General features: G+C 39.2%; 1 protein-coding gene across 3 annotated transcripts in view; it reads left to right on the top strand.

Moving 5' to 3' along the window:
- Nucleotides 1-3,123: 3,123 nt before the first annotated feature.
- LOC137179517 (testis-expressed protein 2-like) overlaps nt 3,124-23,551 on the top strand; it is a 34,323-nt gene continuing 13,895 nt past the window's right edge. For 2 of the 3 annotated variants that reach the window (XM_067584251.1, XM_067584253.1), the window contains exons 1-3: nt 3,124-4,554; nt 5,089-5,180; nt 20,587-22,140. In XM_067584251.1, the coding sequence (XP_067440352.1) occupies nt 20,602-22,140 (1,539 nt within the window). In that variant the 5' untranslated portion in view covers nt 3,124-4,554; nt 5,089-5,180; nt 20,587-20,601. The remainder of the gene's footprint in view (nt 4,555-5,088; nt 5,181-20,586; nt 22,141-23,551) is intronic. The other variant, XM_067584252.1, reaches the window with a different exon arrangement.

Here is a 23,551-nt window from a genome sequence, read left to right on the forward strand (position 1 = left end):
CTGTGTTCCCATACCACATAAACCAAAATGTTTACCAACCAAAAGGCATTTCACACTGTGTCTTATGTGGTCTTTCACATCTATTGGCATGCAGAAGCTTAATTTTGCAGTAGATTTTTTAAAGGTTCACACCACATTGCTAATTATTTAAAATGTATATATATATATATATTATTGTAATTAACATTATAAGCTTCATTTGTGTAGTATATATATTATGCAATCTTGTGTACTAAGTGTGTGCTATTCATTGACATAATTAACATTTTTGTCAGCAGTGGAAGGTGAATACATTGTACTGTGGAAAGAAAGAGGTACATTTAATACATTACATTTTAGTACAGATGGGGTTTCCCTCTACTGCAGTTCTGTTCATAACAGAGGATGTTATAAATTCACCCTCTGCTGCTGCTTTTCCAGTACTACCAATGGCCCTCATCTTTGCGTTCCAATATTCTGGGCCTTCTGAAAACTTGCACTTCATATTGTTACCACAGAGAGTCACTACTTTCATGCGGAAATACAGACTACAAATGTCAGTTATTCATAACAGCTGTTTTCATGAGTACTTTTGTTTCAGTACATCTTAAAGCTTTTGTGTGTTGTGTTTCTCTGTACAAGAGAATCTTTGAAAAAAAAATTAAGAAATTAATGGACAGGGTTGTCTTGTCATGAAAGGAAAAAATTCAAAAAGTTCAAAGTTTTGTTCAAAGGAGAAAATGAAATGAAACTCATTACATTTAAATATAAGAGGACTGAAGTCATCTGTTGACTACACACCTGAGCCTTAACCATAAACTGATGAGGTTACGTCTTTAATTTTATTAAGTTGTGCAAATGAATACAAACCCCCAATATACACATCACAACCATGATTCTGAAATAGCAGGTTGCCATTGTTTATCAGCTATCATCTGTCTTTGTGGAGTGTGTCTTCTCCCATCCGTCAAAACAGAAGTTTTTGAACTTGAGCTGTGTGACACGAGGGAATTGATGTATCCACCGTCTATTTATAACACAGAGAGCAGGTGTGCCCATACACAGAGGTAAAGTGATTGGCTGGGATCTTCAGAGGACTCTTTGTGCTTGTGTAAATACACATACAGGGAACATACTTGCATCTGCCCTGTGAAAACATGCATGCATACAAACATACACATATATTATCCTCATAGGAAAACTTCATAGAGTGCAAGCACGTGCATGCACTCTTTGCATACAAGATAAACACATCCACACACGTGCATGAATGCACATACATTCAGACTATGAAAGATTTACAGCATGCTGCTGGTACCCAAACAGATACCTAAACACTAATTTCCATTCAAGCAGCTCAAACACATTTCCAAGTGTTGTCAGTTGAAAAGAGAGACTCCTCACAATATAAGATTCTTCTCTGCTGAGAGCAGATCCACAACCCTAAACCAGATCCTCTGAGCAGCATTTCACTCGAATGATTTACAGCACTCAACAAATCAACAGATCTTGCTCTAATACAAATGTTGCACAGAAAGCTACCAGTGAACTACCTGTCACCATAATTTATGCCTCCACAGTGAGGTCAAAGTGGTTGATAAGAGGGAGGCAGGTGGTGGTAAAGGCTTTTGAGTCAGTAAAACCTGTAGCTTATTTTTCTGGTACCTCAGAAAAAAAAGGAACGGAATTTCATGAGAATCAAGGGTGGGAGGCAGATAGCGTTGTTTGCATATGCTTTTTATTGTGGTCATTTGCACCTACCTCCAGCAAAACTGAAAGTGCACTCCTGCAGCCTCAAAAAGGAAGTAGGCGAGGCCTCTTTTTTTTGACAGCGACAGTTCTACAAAATACATTCCAAAAGGTGCAATTTTGAAGTTTAAAAAGGATGAAGCGCTGGTGAACAGAGCAAAGAGAAAGCATGTGTTTTATTTTTATTAAACCTGATGGTTCGAGTGATTTTGTGTTTTTAAGATTTGTTTGAAGTGATTTTTTCTCATGGACTCTACTGGACTATTCTTCAAAACTCGATATTAGATGGATATTTTGGGAGTGATACTAGCTGGTTGACAAAGCTTTTGAACCACAGGCTTTTTCAAAAATAAATCCAGAGGAACTGAGACTGAGGTATTTTTTGACACACCGACGGAAATCTTGTCTCTTGGATATTGGCTTATTCAGATTAAACTTTGTGACAATGCCTGTGATTGTACTAGAGGCCAGAGACTTTGCCAGTCCCCTTTTTTTGGTGCGGACATGGGAGGTCTTATCCAGTTGTGTTACCTTCAGTCTGGTGGCCTTGCCAGAGCCTTCGGAAAACAAAACCTTATCTGAAACTCCTCAAAAAACTCATCAACTTTTCAACAGTTTCAGGGACTTCTGCATGTTTACCTGGTGCCTCTTCTTCACCCTTACCCTCCTTATCCACATTCTCTCCGTCATCCAGTTTCATAGCCTCATCCCAGTATCCTGGAAGAACCTGACAGTGACAGTGGCAGTCTTAGGTGCACTGATGTGTCTCAGTGCCTCTGTGGTTTTCCCTTGGATCATCGTGGAGTATCAAAGGGTGCGGCCGCACAATGTGGCGGCTGCTGTGGCCTCCTGTCTCACCTTCCTTGCCTATACCTCAGAATCCTACATCCTGCGCACCCAAGCCCATGAGCAAAGAGGCTACATGGGCAGCATGCCTGGTCTGCTGAAGATACTCCAATTGTGGGGAGGCTGTCAGATGATACTGCTGGTTGTGGTCGACACTCTACTGCCAAGGGAAGACCAAAGTGAAGAGCACAGTGAAGAGCACAGTTGGCAGCTGTGGGTGTCCAGTTTGTCATACGGTGTCTGTGTCCTCATGTCTCTAATCATACTGGTGGTAATATTAGGGGACTTTGCAGGGAGATGTCTCCTACCTTTTGACAGATTTTTGGCTGGCTTCAGTCTGATTGGAGTGCTGCTGTACATGATGGCCACAGTGATTTGTTTTACCAAAATACTGCAGTTGAAAGACCCAAAAAACGGTTCCAGCAAAAATACAGAGCTGGTTATCACGAAAACAGTGGTTGCCAGTATTACGCTGTTAGCTTATACAGTGGACCTTGCCTTCTCCGTCAAACTACTGTGTGACAGGAATCATGCATGAACTAACAAATTAAGTTAAATTTATTGTATGTGAAGTTCATCATGTACAGGAGGAAAGGAGGAAATTATGATTTTGGCAAGTATGTAAAAGTCAAACTGAATGGATGCTTTTAATCAATGCTGTGTAATCAAACTCTCTCTGGAGACCTATTTTTGGTAATTTAAAAGAATGCAAATTGTTCAAATATTAAACTTTATACAAATTAATTGTATGAAACAGATTACAATGATTGCACTGTATTTTTCTGGTTAGTTCTACAAATGGGATTGGTTTTATTGACATGTGAGAAAGTAGGGTGACATTTATGGCGCGGTTCACTATGACACACATACTATATAACCACTAAACCGGTGCACTGACTTATAAGGCTAAGGCATCCTTTATGGACATATAACACAGATATTGTAGTGTGTACTGTAGAGGTAGCCTTACAAAGCAATCACCACTGATAAATCTTGAAATATAAACTGATGACTGTGGACAATTTGGAATATAGAGCCCACAAAAAAATGAAGAAAATTGAGGTGTAGAATAACAAAAAGTTTTCCATCTTATCATTGAAAAATCATTAATGTTTCAAGTTTATTGTCCTTTTTCAGATTATAAACTTTGCTTCCCTAAAGTTGAGCTCATAGTCTGATCAGCCTTGCATTTTTTAGAATAGTTACATTTTATTTACACTAGATGGCAACACTCTCATCAGCACGTACCTCTATTTAAATCACAGGACTGAACTGTAAATGTAAAATATAATCAGCGTTTTTCTACAGCAGAAATGAATTTGATCTCAAGAAGCGTTTATTGTAACGGTGTTTAATTAGATAGATCACACCAGGCTTTAATGTAAATAGTTCAGTTGAAGCCGTTGTTTCTATTAACACGTAAAAGATAAGTATTACATTGATTATAGACATTACACGTAAAAAGAAAACATTACTTTATATCAGTTGTCTGTTTTGTAGGATAAGCTAGTCATTTAACGAGGGCTCGAAACTTACTTAATTTGGGGTTCATATTATCTAGTAATATTAACTTATTATTTTGTGTTGTTCTTGTTTCCTGCATTGATAAGACAACATTATAATAACTTATTTACATTTTACAATGTGTACTCTCACATCTGCCTCAGCTTCTCTAGGCACTCTAAGCGGCTCTACCGAAAAATCGATCGTCAAACCCGGACCACGAAGAGGGCCTGATAGCCCACTGCTCGCGCTCGATTACTCTGGTCTGGACAGACTCCAGCGTTGTTTCTTTAAGGAACTGAGTCCAGTTAGTCAGTTGTCAACAGGCTGAGCGACAAAACGAGCAGTCCAAACAACTTAGTACGTGGAGCTGATAACACAAGCGTTACCGTGCGTTACTGTATTGGGGAAAAGCCTCTTTTCCGACGCTCAGTTTTGTTCGGCGTATCCAGACAAAAATGAAGTTTCCTGGACACGGTGAGCTATGTTTTACATGTCTCTTTTTGAAACAGTCTGTGAGTTTGGTAAGATAACCTCGACCAGCAGGAACAAATTGATTCAAGTTGTAGCAAGCTAGTTTACATTTTTATCGGTCTTTCTTTAACGTTAGCTTACAATTTAATACGAAGTAAAATTTGAGCTAATGGAACCAACACAAGTCTGCCAGTTAATGTTGTTGTTAGCTTACTATCCTACCTGCATCACAAGACAGGCTGGTTTCACTAGTCGATGTTAGGTTTGCTATTAAAGGCTTACAAGTACTTATTTAAACCACATCAGCACAATTATTAGCCAATATTTTATCACTCCTTCCAACAACACCCATATGTTAACCTAGCTACTGGTGGAAAAGCTTTTCATTGTTTGCCATATGGTTCAGTTAGAGTACACACACTGTACACAAAGGCTCTTAGTTTAACGTTAAGCTAAACATTTAGCTATTTAGTGAAGTGTTTGTGTTTTTCCATCCGTAATGATTTTTGCATTTCTGTTGCTGATCATGTTTTTCAGAAGCTCCCTGAGCACCACGGACATGTGAAACTTGACTCTGCAGTAGGCAGATGCAAGTCCCAGGCTGGATTGAATGGCACTGAGGATACAAGGTAAGCACTTTGCCAGTAAATTTGAACTCATTATTGATCCGTTTCCTGAGCTACAAATGACCTATTTGAGGGCAAAGTCTAAAGAGCGAGAGAGAGAGAGAGAGAGAGGGGGGGGGGGGGGGGGGGGGGGGAGTAACCAAGGCCAGAAGAGTGAAGATCAGAGTAGGAATACTTATAAATTTGTGTACTTTAAGGGTTTCAAAGAAAACATAAGGTCATTATCAAGACATTTCCATGATATTACATGCCTGAAGGAACACAGAAACGTGGGAGATTACAAAATAAGGAGTTTGTCTCATCACATCGGAATCATAACTACAAAGAACAGGTTTGACACCTTGCCAATCCCCTGCAGTGATGCTGGTGCACAAAACATCTGGAAATATAATAGGCTGATTAGCTCTCAGCAAACCTGGCCTCTAGATGACTGATCTAACATCAGGAAAGCCACAGACTTCAAGGCCCCAGAGCGAAAAGAGAGACTTGTTTTGTATTCAAACAGTTTACAAATATGGGCCTACATCCACACTTCAGGGCCTATAAGTTAAGGCCCTGAAGCGTGGATAGTTAAAGTCAATAGCAGCAAGGTGTTTTACAGGTTTCTTTGCACACATTGACCTGTAGGTATATTTAAAATGTTAAGTAACTTGCTGTGCAAGCTTTCTATGCATAATGACATCCACCCATTGAACCAGTTAAATGCTCACAGTGGTCTCTCATTCCTTTTTTGTCATGTAGCATGTCTTGTATACAAGAACATCGACTTAGTGTGCTGGTTGGAGTTCAATGTCTTGTCTAAGGGAAGTTCAACATTTAATATAACAAGGGACAAGCCTACAACAGAGTGCTTATATTAGGCTGATTATTTTGGACCCATTAACAGGCTTGATATCTTGGAGCCTAAGTCATGTAATGATCATTTATTGATCACAAAATCTGTTATGTTGTATCAAGGGATGTGCACCCTCATAGCTACAAGCAATGGCCCACTACTGCTGTGTGACTACTGGACCATGTTTTCTGGTGCTGTTGGATTTCTAAAATTCCTTTTGTCTCTCCCCTTTGTTCTTGTAATAATTCATCACATGATGATTTTAGGACTCAGGTATGTTTTCACACTATTAAGGTCCTGACCCTGAAACTAACAGTTATTTTCATTATTGATTAATCTGCAGATTATTTCCTCAATTAATCAATTAATAAAGTGCTCAGAAAATAGTGAAAAGTGCCACAAAAGTTCCCATAGCTCAAGTTGATGTCTTCAAATTGCTTGTTCAGTCCAAAATCCAAACATATTTGATTTAGGCCTACTATAATGTTAGGCAAGTAAAGGCTTCAAATCCTCACATTTGAGAAGCTGCTGCCGAAGAATGTTTGACATTTTCCGGTTCCAGCATTAAAAAAATACATAAAACAATGAATTAATTATCCAGATATTTGCCAATTAGTTTTGTGTCGCTCAACTAATCAGTTAATTGGTTTTTTCTTACTCAGTGTGGTTAGGCCCAAGAAGCTGTGAATATCAAGGAGAAGAGACTTGATTAAATTGCACAGCATTCTTTGATTATTTTATGTGTGATTTTTGCATAAATTTCAATTTCCATATCCTATCAATATCTGAAGATGTGGGTCAGACTCTAATTGATATGACTCAAAAAAGGTTGGATTCGGTGGATGCCTAGTGCTGTATTGTATCAGAGGATCAGTCAAATAGATGACTGATGAGTTGATAGAAAATTACTAAAATGACCCAGAATATCCCACCCAAATGCAAGTGAACAGCTCTTTTATGTTTTTTGGGGGTTTTTTGGTAATAAAAATGCATAAAAATGGAGTTTGATGGGTAGGACACATAACCTATAGACTTAGGCCAAACAGACAGGACTGATTAGAAAGAAAAATTCATTGTAACTTGATGGTAATATAGGATAAATTAATTGGACTTGCTGATAATAAAAAGATAAAATAACACCAGTATTATCATTTAGGTTTACCTGACATCTGCCACAGAAAAGACACGGCACCAGTACGCTGTATGTGCTTAGCTGTTATGTTAGAAAAGGTGAGTGAGAGAGGAAGGTGTCAGTTTGTTAGAAAAAGAAAAAGCACAAACAGGAATCTAACACCTGTGAGAGACTGACAGAGGTTTAGGGTTTGAGCAGCAGGTGCGGTGAAGGGAGATGTCACACTTTGGTGTTTCTCGGCAGCACAGCCGACGGTATATCCAAATGATTTTGAGAGGATCAGGTCTTCATTTCCTGCCTGTGAAAATGTGTTTAAAAATAAACATGTTCTTGGCCCGGTGCTGAATGTTCACCGTTCAAAATCTGAGTGGATGTCACCCTTTGCATTGGTTGAAATGCCTAAGCGTTCACTGATGATAGGATGTGGTGTCTTGTTATTTCTTTGGAAGGCAAATAGCTCTGTCTGAGCTTTTTGCAATGCAGTAAAACAGGTAGTGGCAGTGCCTTTTATCTAGTGTTTTTTTTTTTTCCTCAAACGGAATGTGTCATATTCATCCTTCACCCTTAGACAAGGAACATGTGCTGCTTATCGTACTCTGCATAGAAATTGGCCTACACCCCTGTTGACTGTACACCTGTTCATAGCTTTGACTCACTTCATGGCCTTCCAAGTTCTCACCAGGTCTAAGCTATTTTTATACTAAAATCTTTTGGTCAAAGCTAGTTGAAGAAATATATGGTGTAATGTATTTTCTTTCAAGTGAAAATGTTAAAAGGATTTCTTTCTGTATAGCCTCCTGGAGAACAGATGTGTAAATAATTTGATAACTGGACTACCTTGTAGGTTTACACCTTTTCTGGAATCAATCTCATCCTTTACAATGGCCCATTACAATACAGAACAGTGGCACATATACAGTTTTTTTTTTTTTTTTTACAATCTGTCTACAGGCTTTTAGATATTACTCAGGAAATGTAAATTGTTTTTACCTCCAGTCTGATCCAGTCTTATAAGATACGTTTTTAACTTTTTTTAGGCAAAGCTAGTCCAGGTTTCCCTCTGTCATATGCTAACCTTATTTGGTTTTTGGTTCTTAAACATGTCACAGTTTTCAGGCCCCTGACTCGAGGCTTATTTTGATAAAAAAAAAATGCATACAAACTAAGCCTCCTCTTCTAACAACACAGCTTTGTGATTCATTTAATAAGGGGTCGTTAGTGCCTTGTTTCAGGGTTCCTCACTCACTGCTTATTCAACTGTCTTGTCATGCTCTCTTGGACAGGTGTTTTAGTCTACACCTATACAGAGCCTTGATGAAGAAATACTGTACATTTTTGTGTCTTTGCTTCCTTTTTTTACTGAAGTGATAGAATACTTGTCCTTAAACTCTGACCCAGCTTGACACAGTCGGCAATCTTTACAACAATACAAAGATATTTAGACCATGCTATTGTCACATGAGTATGTGCTTGTAGAGGCAACTTAGTTTTTATGAGAGCATTGTCCAGGGCGTTGTTGGACATGTGATCTTTCCAAAAGTTTACATAGGGGTGTATCTTTGTGGCTTTCTATAGAACTCTTTGTAGATCTCTAGACAATTGTGATGTGTGTCAGTAAGGTACTGGTAGCGCAACCGACACAAAGACAAGATATGTTGTTTTTTTTGTTGTTGTTTTTTTAAATCTGTCAACATTAATTTTATCAAGTTGCCTTTTCCATTATAAGGATGCAGGATCCACCGTTCATTGTCAACAACATTTGTAAGCTTTTTTTTTTTTTTTTTTTTGTGCTTAGCATAGCTTCCTCTGAGCTTCCTCTTCATTCATGCAGGTGCCAGAAAAACATCACAGTTGTTACAGACAGGTGCTGCTCCCTCACTTTCAGTATACCACCCCTGAAATAATGGCCATTACTAAGACATCAGGAGAATGTGTCAGCCTGCCAGCCAGCAGCAATTGCAGGCCTGTTTCAGGTGCACTCTCCACTGTGTGCTGACAGCACCATTCATCTCGCTACCACCGTCATAATAATTACTTGTTACCAGAGGAAAGAGACAGAGACGAGGTGGTAAGATGTATAAATATAGCCTGTCTATAAATATTACTTCTCACTTCAAACTGAGATATTATTTACAAAGCTACACTATGTTCATAGGCAGCATTTTTTGTGCAAGCATTTTTTTTCACCAGGAAAAAATAGAGATGTCTGAACATCAGTGAAATTTGCTGTTTTAATTTGAGCCCTGAGGAATAGTGCACTTATCTTTTACAACAGTAAAGCCACTCCTTTAGACTTTCTAGCAGTTATTCACCACAATCCACAGATTAGTCTGGAATACAATAACATAACATTTCAGTCTCCCATGAGCTGCTCTCACACTTGATAACAATGTAGTCTTTTGTCATTACAATTTGGCTGAGAAATGCTTTGCCCAATTTCTTTCACATTGTTCAACACAATCTAACAACAAATGTACGATTAGCATTCCAGACTCTTAGTTAAGTTTCAGTTTGATTTATTGTTGGCCAGGAGCGCACAATTATTGTTAAATAAGATGAGAGGAACAAATTCTTTTAGAGAAGATTTGTCATTTTATTTTAATTGCAGTGGATATTCTAAATGAAATCTTTCAGTACTTCAAAATCGATACATTTACTAATGATTAAATGTTCAGCCCGACAACCCGTTATTAATAGATTTTGTTTGATCTTTTATTCCCTTGTGAAGTAGCTTCTCAACAGCGTTTGATGTCTCATGTGTGCCCCAGAAGCCAGCTGCGGTAGTACTGTATAGAGTGGAACGAAACTTTAATTACTCCAGACAGATAAGGCAGCCAGTCAGAGGTATGGTAAATGTCATCAGAAAAAGAAAAAAATCAACAGCCCCGATTCAACAGAGAGAAGAACTCCCCCAAGTTACTTCTGCCATGATGCAATCACACAATTGTTAGTTTCTCATTCTGTATTTGTGGAAATTAATGAATGTAGATTGTTGACATTTGGCAAGTACTGGGAGCTATTTTGGGAAACACTGGAGTCTTTTGTGGAAGAAAAACAGGAAGTTGGTCCAGTCCTCTCCTGGGTTCTACCAGATGTGGCTAGCTGGGCTGATGGCTGCCCCAAAGGCCTGGACCCATACTGGAACCATTGCCCTTGTTATGTTGGCTAGTGGGATTTATTTTTATACACTTCAGACTTGTGCTTAGTCCCTACCAGATTGAGAAGGGTCTATATGTAGTTACCGTAACAGCATGCTACACAACACACACACCCTAACCCTAACCATTTCACTGCTCTTGCCTAAACCTAACCAAGTGGGTGTGTCATGTAGTAAAGTGGGTGTGTTGTGTAGATACTGCCAGTCCGCAGAAAGGCCTACTTGACCACATTAGTGTAACTGCTGAGTGTTTACCCTAGTTTTTTCAGAAATATAAACCATAACTAAACCATGCACTTTTAACTAGGCCAAGGCCTTATGAACAGAGCCTGGGTTTGTCTTGATAGCCTGTCTGCAAAAACAGGATTACACGGATGACCTCTTGCGCTCAATAAAAACAGTGATCATAATTCTTCTTTGTTCCTGTAACCAGCGTATTGCTTTTAATGGGAAGGACTGTACATGTGACTACTGCTAAACCACTGTATAGTACAGTTGCTTGTTAAAATAGCGATAGAAGAACTTTCTTATGAAAATGAATAAACTAAAAAAGACCAACAAAAATTTAAATGACAGCTCTGAAAACTATTTAAAGTGCAACTTCATAAGAATCATACAAATTCTTGAGTTTAAAAGTTAAAAAAAAAAAAAGAGAGAGATGTGTTTCCTGTGGGAGTTGGTCTTAAGTATAACTGGAGCAGAGGTAGTTCTCTGTCTATGTCACAGTTTTGTCACTGCTGCAGCCAAGGAGTTCATTCAAAAATAATGAGGGCTTGTTGACGAGGTTAAGCAGTTAAGTGAGGGTTGCATTATTTAACATGAACAACGTCTGGGTCAGTGAACAGACATGGTATGAAATAGGCTGAATCTTACAGAGTATTACTTGTATTCAAAGACACATGACTTCTTTATGTTCTTTTTGAGTTAAAGCAGTTGCGTAGTTTTGGTTTAAAGACAGAGTCACTGTACTATGAAAGCCTACACTTTCCTTGTCTTTCTCTCTCTGTCTGTTTCTTAATACAGGATTCATTTTTACTTCCTAGTCCCAGTGGACACTCTGTCACATGCTTTTCACGAGCCAGTGTGTTCTCACTGTTGTGATCCTCAACAGTTGAGCCATCGCTGCCAATAACTGAGCAATCCAAATATCTTGATGGCCATTTGAGAGAAAGTGTTATTTCTTCCAAATCCGACATAATGGCCTTCTTATCAGAATGTTTGAATATCAGTGAAAAGAGGACAAAACATAGAAAATAATTTAATTGCTATTAAAAACCACAGGGATATGTTTCCCCACACTTTGTTTATGTTTTGCTTTTATCAGTGTAGAATCTTATTTAACTCACCTTGTTGCTATCTTTAGTGAACTATGACGATGAATCATTGCTTGAATGAATAAAGAATGAATAAAGAATAAAGTGTCTCATTTGAAACACTTTATTGGATGGACTTTGAGCATCGTGAAAACGTTCCTAAACAGGCGCAAACTTTGTAATCAGTCATTTGCATTTCATATAATGACAACATGAAGTAGCCCTTGTCTAATAATATTATCTGTGGAGGTACGAAGAAATATTTTATTATACAAACATATGTCTCTTATCAGAAACGTGTGCCTTTCCCGTCTCATTTTTCCATCACATCACTGATGAACGACATACTTTACATATTACAGTTTGAACTAATAAAATGCTAAAAAACTGAAGACATAAAGACCTAGAATTTGCAGTGTAGTCAAACAGGTGTAGGAGTAGAATTTGGTAGCTCAGATGGACAAGCTTTTCTAATAGAAATTCTAGGATGGCTGTTTATTACTTTGGTTGTTCAAAGACCATAAACAATATTTGATTTCTCCCTGCTTTAACTATAGGTACAGTGTACAGATGAAAGTGATGAAAATTTAAATTATATTCAAACATTTTTTGAAACAAAAAAACAGGAAAGCTTTTGATTTATGTGGTGTTTGATAGAACACCACATAAACCAACCACCACACCAACAGACATATTCTCAGCAAGAGAAGCATAGTTCAAAGGCGAGCTTACACTACACCCACACTTATGTCTGCATTTGTCAATAGTAAGCATATTTTTTGGTCAGTAGCTGTTACTTTCCAACAGACTAAGACTGTCGACTAAGATCCTACCATATGTCTGGGTCCCTAGAGATTTTACTGTCTGTCATTGACATTGTTTGTTTCCTTATCCATTGTCCCTGCATGAGACAGTGGATTTTCTCTGGCATAGCACTGTCATACGATAGAAACCTTGTATTTCTAAAAAGTCTTCTCAGTAATTTAAGAAAGGCTGGGTGTCTTTTATGGATGTAATGTTTTTGAAATTACATGCAGCACATTGGTCTATTAGTTTTAATGACCCCAAGTGTCATGAGACTAATTCACACATTTGCAAACATAAGATTTTAATTTAAGGAAGAAACAGTTGAACAACAGGAGTCATGATGTTTTAACAGTAATGATGAGTAACGAGTGAGGCTCGAGCGAAATGGAACACCAGTAGTTTGTTAAACTGTGGCTGTGAAGGATAAAAGTGTTACACTGACCTTCCACAAGCAATAATATAATCGTATTTCGTCAATATACTATCTTGGTTATCTTGTTTCAGTGGCAAACAGAAAGTGCTCTAGATGGCTGAGGAAGGCTGGGAGTCAGTTCATACTCAGCTCACTGCCTAACACATCAATCTCCACCCGTCTCACCAGTTTGTCTGCATTCTTGAGAACAGTTTCGGTTCTGTTTGGCCTGCTGTTGTTCATTTGTCTCCAGAACCTGAAATCTGAAAGGACTTTGAGAAATGCATTTACCAGATTACCATAGCCTCTTAGTCACTCAGTCGCTCAAACATGACCACACTTACACACACAAACACACTCTCACACACCTTGGTCTCGGCTAATTCATTTAGCGACACTGAACACTACCATCCTGCTCTGCTTACTGCGTTTATACTGTAACAGAGACAAAGGGAGTATGAAAGTATGAGAAACATGTTACATACCAGACTTGCATCCACACAACTGAAAAGATAATCTGTTATATATTTATCACCCAGTTTAAGTACATAAGTGGCTTCAAAGTGTTCACATAATAAGAGAAATCTCAAACAGGCACAAAGAGTCATTCTATAGTAATATATATTCAGTTATGCTAAGCTTTAATTCCTCTCGCCTCAAAATGTACTTTTTAATAATAACCCCAAACAATATGGCATATAATCTTTTGTCAGCTATTAGATATCTGTACATTGTCATTACCTGTGGGGCCATTAGCTGTTAACCTACTGTAGCCGCAATGTTGGCAGTAGCATTAATTTGAGCACTGGGCTGTGAGACGCTTTGCATGTCATTAGTTAAACTGTCAGGGTAAGTACAGGGAAAGCCATTAATACTGCAAATAAACAGCAGGATTCAAAGTGAGACTTCTTCTAATCCCTTACTAGGCAACCTGGATAAGGTATAGCAGTCTGGGATTTCATTATGTCTTCCACAGGGGGATGTGTGAGGCATGTTTGCAAGGCTTTTTCTCTTATAGATTAATCTCTGTCTCTTAGCAAGCTTCCTGTGAATGCCACTGATGTCTTCTGAAACAGTGGTGTATGACATTTGAGATGCTCTGAGGAGGGCTGGCATGTGGTGTTGTATTGGCAGAAAGCAACAGGCAGGATGACTTGCAAAATATCCTCACAGTGCGGTTACTGAGCCCCATATACCGGAAACACTGTTAGCCAGTTCTATTGATATTTTAGGCCCACATGCATTTAGGAGATAAAGACACTAATGTTAGGATGTTGACTTGTTAATTCATGTGTATATTTGCTTATGTAAACCTTTACACAATGGAACCATAAATCAAACAAAAATTCAAATTTTTAGCTTCTTCCCCAGATGACATCTCCTTTCCCATGGGCACATAGCAGAAATTTGACACAAGTTAACATTTGTGTTTAGTGTGATTCAGGCTAAATCCTAAGTAAACTTCTAAAAGTTGTTGACTGATATATTTTCTTATGGGCCCAAAGCACATTGCGCAGTTCCTCATTAGGAGTGGATTTAGTTCGAAAAAAATTAAGAAAAAGTGATCAGTTGTTTGTGTCTTGGGCAAAACACCATATCAATAAGCCATGAAACGGCTTCTTTCCCATTGTGTTATTGGCACTGTGGCCTTGGCCAACAGCCCTGTACATGCTCTAAGTCAGGGCAAAAAGCATTCCATCTTAAACAGGTGTGATGCAATAATCATCCAAATGAAGTTGATGGTGCACACTTTTAGGCAGTCCTTTCTTATAGGCATTCATGGTGTTGCACTCAGCTGTACATGCCAAAAGTGGCAGAAGTGTTTGTGTGAGAGTTTAAACCCTGCATACTGTATCACCTCCACAAACTTTTCCAGTCACCATGTGAAGGGGATGGACTTGTCAGATTGTCACTCTCAAAAAATTACCCCTTTATTCCGAAATCAGAGAGGTGTGAGGGCAAGGGCTTTTAGACGCTGATGCTGATTGATGTTCAAGTGCTTCGTTTGAAGCATATTGATACTTTAAGAGCCTATAATCTGTCAGAGGCCTCACCACTTCATGGCTTCTGTTCAGAAGGGTCTCAATTCAGGATAATTGCACTACATGGGTTGCTGCCAGTTATTATTCCAGGTTCTATAGGATCAATGATATAGCCCCTTCTTTGACTCAGTGTTTAATGTGGCTTTTTGTTGCTGAGGATTCTCCTGTATAATACTTTATAAAGGACAGTTGGTCTCCAGAATATGCCTGTCTGGAAATTCAGGAGTCAGTATTTCCTATTGTGAGAAACAAAACAAACGCAGAGAACATAACCTTTTTTCTCTGAGTAGCTGACCAGACTGCACTCTTTCTTAATGCGTTGCAAGGAAGAGTTGAATTGTTAGAATGACACATGGCCTGGTATGTGGGAGGGTTTATTTCCTCCCTGGCTGTCACATCCTCGGTTCCAGACTGGCTGACGAAGTGTGATTTGGAGCTTATAATGAGGTCATGCAATAGGTGGTTCCATTGTGAGCAACTTAGTCATGCTACTTGGAGAACTGTGATTATTTAAGGAACCCAAAATATCTCTATGATGAGAGCTTATGTCAATTCTAAGGAAATACTAGATGTTGAAAGAATTATTCTCCTCTGTATGCACTTCCAATGTTATAACAGCAGTCATTGATGGTTATAGTATTCCATTTATCTTAGTCAATGTTGTAAATTCCTGTTTCTTCATTTGGTGGACCCACTTTTCCTCATCTGACTGCATTTAACCACTTCTGCTTCAGTTAGGGACTTCCTACATTTCCTTTTATGACATTGTGTGAGATCCTTAGAGAATGATAGTGATAGTTGCATTGCTCACTAATAAGGCAACATGTCTTGTGGCTACATTGATCCGTGTCTACTGTGACACTGTCCAAAGACCTCCTCTACAGGCTTCTACCCAAAGTTGATGTTGAACAATGATTAGTTTACCTTAAGGGATTAATCAGCATTAAATCATAAATTGCAGAACAATAACACATTTTCCTCAAACTACTCTTGAAATTAAAAGCATGTTAGGTAGCTTATCCAGTGTTTTAGTTTAATCGCACTATACTACATTAAAGGATGCTTTCAACCCATCTTGTAGCCCCCCTGTGATGGACCAGAGACCTTATTACCAAAACAGAATAGGAGACTAGGGCCAGGTTTCATCATACATGATGATTTTTGTGGATGTTATACTTGGTTGATACTTTGTCTATTTGTAGATTTCCCTATGCTTTGAATATTTATTTTGGACCAGATATTAGTAAGAATATCTGCATTATACTAAATAAAAAAAGAGAATGCAAGGACCATCAATACCTGCGTTTGACAGTACCTTTCATTAAGCACGTATTGCTCGTTACCATTTATCTTATTGTCTTAATACTCTTGTCTTAATATCTCTTTTGTAGGGTTAATACAGCTGTTCAGTTCTTAGAAAAACAACACTACAGTGTGACAGACTAATAAATAACAGGCTTCCGTGTACATTTTGAGATGTGTTGTGTTGACAGATGTCAAGGGTCTTGTTCCTGGAAAGTAATACCAAGAGAACAAGGTGTCAGTGGGATGAGAACAGTCTGATCTCAAAGCAACTCATTAGCTGCATCATCAGTTGGGAAGCCAAGTAGGACTATTGGTTCATATCCTGGCCTTGAGTTTTGCCCTCTTTATTGACATTGGTGTGTGAACACATTCACTAATAAGAATGCTACATTCATCTTATTTTCATTTTCTCTTCTTCATTTCTAATGCAAATTGTAGCTGTGTATTTATGTTGGCTTGATTTGTTGCTCTGTGTTTGCTCATATTCCTCTATCAGGGTTTTGCCTGGCTCAGAAACTACGCACTACAGTAAGAATGTTCAGTGCGTGTACAGTAAAAACTATGAGTCTGTGTTACCTTATTTGCATTTTCCTGTTATTTCTGACTATTTGATAAACAAAAATGTCTATTGTGCTTGAGTAAATGAAACCCCAATTAACAAAAACATTTTATTACAATATTGGAAGCAGGGGAGGGGAGTGAGTTTGAGGGAGAGGTGTGTGGGTTTAGGCAAGGTGTGCAGAAGGCAGGACATGATGCAAGAAGTAGCTACGCTGTGGTGGTAATTCAGTGTATTTAAGACTTTCACCAGAAATAAAACAGCTTTTATTTTATGACAAATCACAGGAAGTCCTCCCTCCCATTAGCACTAGCTTCACAGCAGAGTGTTCAGGCCCAGTCTAAACAATGCAGCTTAGCTGTCTGCGTTTATCCAGCGCCAGCCGCATGTGTAAAATATAGTGGCTGTGGATAAAGGGGAGATGACTGCTGGAAATCAAAGATGTTGTATTTAAGTTAATGTTCTGTATGTTCAACAGATGTTTCATAAATTGGAGAAAGGATTTGCATTGCTGTTTTTATTCTCAATTCTTATCATTTTGGTGTGGATAATTTTCCTTTGGCGCTGGTTAACACCTCTTTAGGGGCCGCAAAATATTCTTCCATGAGGGAAAACCCCTGTCTCAGTACACACTCTATCAGTAGCGAAATTTGCCTGGTATAATACCAGAAGGAGTTACAGAAGGGTGGCTAAACTGTTTTATATCTTACCTAACAAATGAAACCCTAAAATACTTCATACAGACTTTGTTAAGTGAAGGTCCTTGATGTTTTGAAATGCATGCATTTGAGCTCTTCCCACTCAGATTTCTACTATTATGTGTATACACAAATAATGCTGGGAGTGCCTTTTCATGCACATAGTTTATAGAAAACCCTGTCTTCTTCTTTTTTCTATAGATGTGAAATATTGCACTTTATTGTGTTTTTTTTCTCCTGAAAATTGCTTTAAAATACCACACACATTTGATTCATAAATGCATGCAGGATTAAATTATACTTACCCTCTCAGGAATAGAATGAATCTGTTTTAGGCTACTCCTCATTTTTGTTCACAAGACATCGCTGTGTCAAAACAAATATCACATGATACTTTTTAATTACAGCTGGTCTTTTTTTCACCTCACCAGCAAGTCTTCTCTTGTTCATTTGAATATTACATTGACTTGCTAAACACACAAAGCCATGTAGAGCTTCTCAGTTCATGTGCGTGAATATCTCTAGTATGTGTAATAGAACTGTGAGTCTTTTTTCATTACAAGTGTGTGTGCTGTTGATACAGAAGAAGTGAGCTGTGAACATGTCTCTAATGAGTGCAAAACATGAGGGTTAATGAGGCTGGGTTGCCTCTGTAATTAGCTTCATCAGCATCAATGGCAAGATTTCATTCTGCACTGTCCTTCTCCAAGTATGGTCATTGGCTCAGGGAATGGCTCTGGGGACACAGAGCATTAAGGAACTGCATTGTCAATGTGTACTTTGACACAATTGGATGGACAGCCAGTCTTTTGCTCTGTGTGTTTGTTTCGTTTCCATGGTGTTTGATTGGGAAAAATCAGCCCACAGACCACACACAAACACATAGAGTACCTCCTCACATAATCACTATTCCTAACACACTGTAAGCAAATACTGTTAGATTTTTCAGTAGTCTTGTATGTTAAAATAAAAACTATGTCCAACTGGCTGTCCATTAGAATGGCCTCATTGTGTTGCTGCTGACTGAGGGCTGCCTAGCAAGGGACAGACAGAGGTGGCTGGCAGACTGCCTGGGTGGGTAACAAGCTCACTCGTGACCCATGTGACAATGAGTGGCCAAGTTGAGTCTGTATATGAGTGAGCCAGCATGACCTCATGCCACCTCTGTTGTTCAGGCAAGGCACAAGGATGCCATTGCCAAATGTCAGCAAGGCATTACCATAAATTCTAATGTCATACTACCAGAGGATGTCACATAGACGCAAAAAGAGGCAACAGTTGGATCACATTGTGTTGCCAAATATATTCTGGCATAGTTTTCCTAAAAGTAAAGAAAAATTATGATGTTTCAAACACTGATTATGTGTGTTGTGTGTGTCAAAGGGGTATTTTGTTTTTTTACAAAATGTCACATACCAAGTGTGAATGGGAGTGGTGAAGTATGTAGCTAAGGAAAGGTAAGAATGAATTCCTTTCCATCATAAGCGCATTGTTCTGCATTACACTGGGAAGCTTAGTATCAAACTAAATTCATAGCTACAAATGTCATGCATCTGAATTTGGAGTTTGAAGACTTGGGCTGACTGATGCACTGATGCACCTTTCTACTGAAAGGTGATTTGTTTCTAGAGGATTAGCTATTTAATGATCATGGGAAGCCATGGTATGATGTTTCTAAATGGTTTGGTTGCTAAATAGCAAAGCAGGCGCAACATAAGGCTGTAAAGCTTGTAGACTAAACTCAAAGGGTAATTGCCTGGTTAATTTGGTGACTTTTGACCTATGGTGTCTGGCAGTTTTTAAAGTTACTGTTTATTTGCTCTGTGAACATTCAACACTGAATCTCAATATCTAACAGTATGCTGGCTATTGTATTAATGTACCCTTCATAAAGTTGGATCCTTTTCTTTGTGCTATACAAATTCACCTGAAATTGCAGACTGTTGATCACCCAGAATACTTTAGGCCTCTTGTTGTGGTGCGCAACAATCTGCATCATTATGCAATGTTACATCATTCCACTCTCAGTTCATTATTTAGACTTAGGCTGGTGTCTGTTGTGTCTGAACATGTGCCATCAAAACCTGTGTTGTAATACAGTTTTTAATACATGCCACCACCTGTCAAGACTTGGGGAGCATTGTGGATATTGTTCTTGTTGGCAAAGGTTTGAAAATGTCCTAAGACAAGCCTATTTTTATGTAGCACCTGCAGCGTTCATCTGCCTAGTTAGACTTGATTATTCTTTTAGCCACGCTATCTTTGTTTTTGATTGCTCTGTGATTTTTGCACAATATATGAGCACAATTGTTGGTAGGTATTTGCAAATATGTCAGCAGGTTGTGAGTGGGATTGGGGGTTCTAATCACTAGGGGTGTGTGTGTGTGTGTGTGTGTGTTTGTGTGTGTGTGATGATTTAACATGCCTGATTGCTGGTGAACAGAAGTCTTGATGCAACCAAACTGGTTAAGAGATATCACTCTTCATCTGTCAGCACCCGCACAGTCACATATGCAAATACACATTTTTGTCTGGAAGTAGGAAATATAGCTAACATAACATACAGTAGCAAGCAAATACTGCTAGGTCATTTCTAGATATCTAGATAGATGGTTGGTGATTCAGTATTGTATTGAGCAACAAAGGTTGTCTTTTGAGAATATGTCATCTCCTATTTGTAATTTTAGATTTGTCATCCTTTTCTCCCCGAATGGAAATGCTAAATTCTTCTCCCCAACAGAGTCTAAAATTGTGAAGTATTTGTTTGGATGGCAGGTAACAAGCAGTTTAACAAGAAAGCATATCAGAGTAACTTTCATTGACTTGATACTAGATATACTTTCTGTTCATAAAACTTTCAGGGCTTTCGGCATCATCTCACGCTCCTAAACTGTAACCAAAACTGTTGAATGCTGGCAAGTTGCCTGCCCTATTTTTGCTCTTAACTGCAAAAGACAGTTTGTACTGTTCTACCATACTTGGCCCCTATATTTCATCTTGGAGTTAACTGAGAGCATTTTGAGTGTTTTCAACCAATCATGTTTTCACACCATTTTGTAGATCATAAAGTTTCAGGGGTATAGAGTGCTCCAGTCAATGTTGTTTCCAGATACACTGAATTTAGTGGCATCTCTTTTCCCTCTTTGTAGACTGGGAGTACTGCAATGACCAGCCGGCACCTTAGCCATGCAGAGAGCGCTCATTCTACAGACAAACAGCCACCTGCCGTGGCCCCCAAGCTCCATGTCCAGCGATCCCTGTCAAAGGAGACCATCACCATCCACTTCTCAGCTCTTGGGAAGGAGGAAGAGGAGGAGGAAGAAGAGCTGTACAAGGCAACTGTTTCCCCTACCTCAGCCACTCAGGATGACTCGCATATTGTGACAGGCTTAGAGGCAAGTGAGGAAATGTTTGAAGGGGCGCAGTTGTACTCTGCAGCTGAGGCTGCTGTCATGCCTGAATCCACTAGACTTTCTCCCATTTCTAAACGTCACACCAACAACTCTCCCACACAAACACCGTCATCGCGTATTGCTGAGCATAAAGGCTCAAGTTCTAATTCCTCTCCCACTAAATCATTGAGCTTTCCCTCCAGTGACAAACCCTTCTTCAGCTTGGTGAAGTCTCTCTCCTCTGACATTGAGTCACGTGAAGGGGTCTCTTCTATTGCTGCTCCGACAATAAGACATAGGCATCTGATGAAGTCTCTGGTCAAATCCTTATCTTCAGATACATCCCAGGACCCATCCTCCTCCTCCACGCCCTACCGTCTTCCAGAACCCCGCCTTAACTTGCAACTTTTCAAGCAATTCACACAGTCCCGGATGTCAACTGCCACCACATCATCAGCTGGTGATTCAAAAACTGCCCCTTCCTCTCCATTAACCTCACCAGACAACCGAAGCTTCTTCAAAGTTTCTGAAGTCGAGGCACGAATTGAAGACACTAAGCGCCGTCTCTCTGAGGTCATCTATGAACCACTACAACTTCTGAGTAAGATTATGGATGAAAAGAGCAGCAGCGGCATTTACCGACCCAAGGCCCTATCTGCCAGCGCCTCAGAGCTCTCTGACACTACTTCTATCAATGGTCACATGGAGAGCAACAACAATTACTGCATCAAAGAGGAAGAAGGAGGTGAGTGGGAGGCTGACAGCCCCAACAGTGAGGCCTCTGGTCCAGCTGAAGCACTTGCTCCCCCCTCTGTTGACACTAAGAGCCCCAACAAATCGTCTTTACTTTCCATGTCAATGGAAAAGTGCACCATGTCCGCTCTTGCAAAACAGGAGGATGAGGACTTTTGCATCCTGTACAGCGAGGACTTTGAGACTTGCGCTGACACTGAAGGTTATGGTGGTGACAGAACTGATGATACTGGAACTGGTAGTCAAACTAGAGTACCGCTAAGTGATAGTACAGAACCATGCAGTGAATATGAATTGGAAAGTATTGAGCCGGCACCTAGTGTTCCACACTATACTCTGATTGTCCTCACTGTACTGGTATATGGGTATTTTGTATTACCTTTGCCCAGCTACATTGGAGGGATGCTGCTTGGGATTGGGCTGGGATTCTTTTTAGCCATTGGTGTTGTATGGCTGACAGGACCAAAACCTTCAGGTCGTAGTTTTAGACATTCAAGACACCATGGGAAGCTGTGGAATCTGACAAAGTTGGACATTAAAGAACCGGAAATCTTTAAGGTTAGTAAATCTTTTTTTTCTGTTTTCTTATTTTTTCGTTTTGAACCCCTCAAATTCAGTCTGTCATGCTGCAGAAGCCTTTGACTGCTCAGAATGTTGATATGTCAATTGAGTGGTATTACAGGAACATGTTATAAGAGCATTACATGATCGATTAAATAATGATGTTTTAATGAAAACTGAAGCGTTTTAAAACTTAAGCCTAGTCTCCTAACTGCTTTATGTTGTTACTAGGAGTGTTTAAACCTGTAGGTCATAATAGATAGACACTGACACTCCTCTCTTTGTGGATATTATACAAGGCAGTGTGAAAAATAGTGATGCAGATTAGATAACAAATTTTCAGGGGCTTTAAAGTTAGTACATACAGACAGGTGACAAATTAAAAGAAAAACTGGTACAGATCTGAATGCTTGACCCCTACATTGAGGTGACCCAGGGGCCCTGTTATGCTGTGGGGGGGCATTTTGCTGGCATGGTTTGAGTCCACTTGTCTCCTTAGAGGGAAGAGTCACCGCAAATCAATACAAAGTTGTTCTGAGTGATCACCTTCATCCTATGATGAAATATTTCTATCCTGATGGGAGTGGTCTCTTCCAGGATGACAATGCCCCAATTCACAGGACATGAGGGGTCACTGAATGGTTTGATTTAATATGAAAATGATGTGAATCATATGCTATGGCCTTCACAGTCACCAGATCTCAACACCTATGGGAGATTTTGGACCAACATGTTAGACAGCGCTCTCCACCACCATCATCAAAACACTAAATGAGGGAATATCTTTTTGAAGAATGGTGTTCATCCCTCCAGAAGAGTTCAGAGACTTGTAGAACCAATGCCAAACTGCATTGAAGCTGTTCTGGTAGCACATGGTGGCCCAACACCTTACTAAGACAATTTATGTTGGTTTTTCCTTAAATTTGTCACCCATCTGTACTATTAAGTGCATACATATGTCCGGAGATGCCCCTCAGTCAAGAGTTTATTTTTATTGGTGTGTTTAGGGTGCCTCAGGGCTGCAGTGTGTCATGGAAAAAAGGTCATGTCCAATACAGACTGTAGGTCTTTATACAACATTATCAATTTTGTCACAGACGATGTAATTCCATTATGTAATTGATGGAATTATATAATAGTACATTTATTTATCTATCAACCCATCCATAATCCATAATTATTCTGTGCAGGATTGTGGGGTCTGGTGCATACCCCAGCACTCATTTGGTGAGAAGTGGGGTACACCCTGGACAGATCACAGGCTTAATACATGCAGACAGACAAATATTTACATATTAACACACATTCATACCTCTCTCCAGTTTAGTTTGACATTTTTACAATGCTAACCACTGCACCATGGTGCCACCTCTGATTTATGTATTAAAACAACAGACCACAGAATTGA

The sequence above is a fragment of the Thunnus thynnus genome, chromosome 3 (assembly GCF_963924715.1).
Source record: "Thunnus thynnus chromosome 3, fThuThy2.1, whole genome shotgun sequence".
Classification (NCBI taxonomy): Eukaryota; Metazoa; Chordata; class Actinopteri; order Scombriformes; family Scombridae; genus Thunnus; species Thunnus thynnus.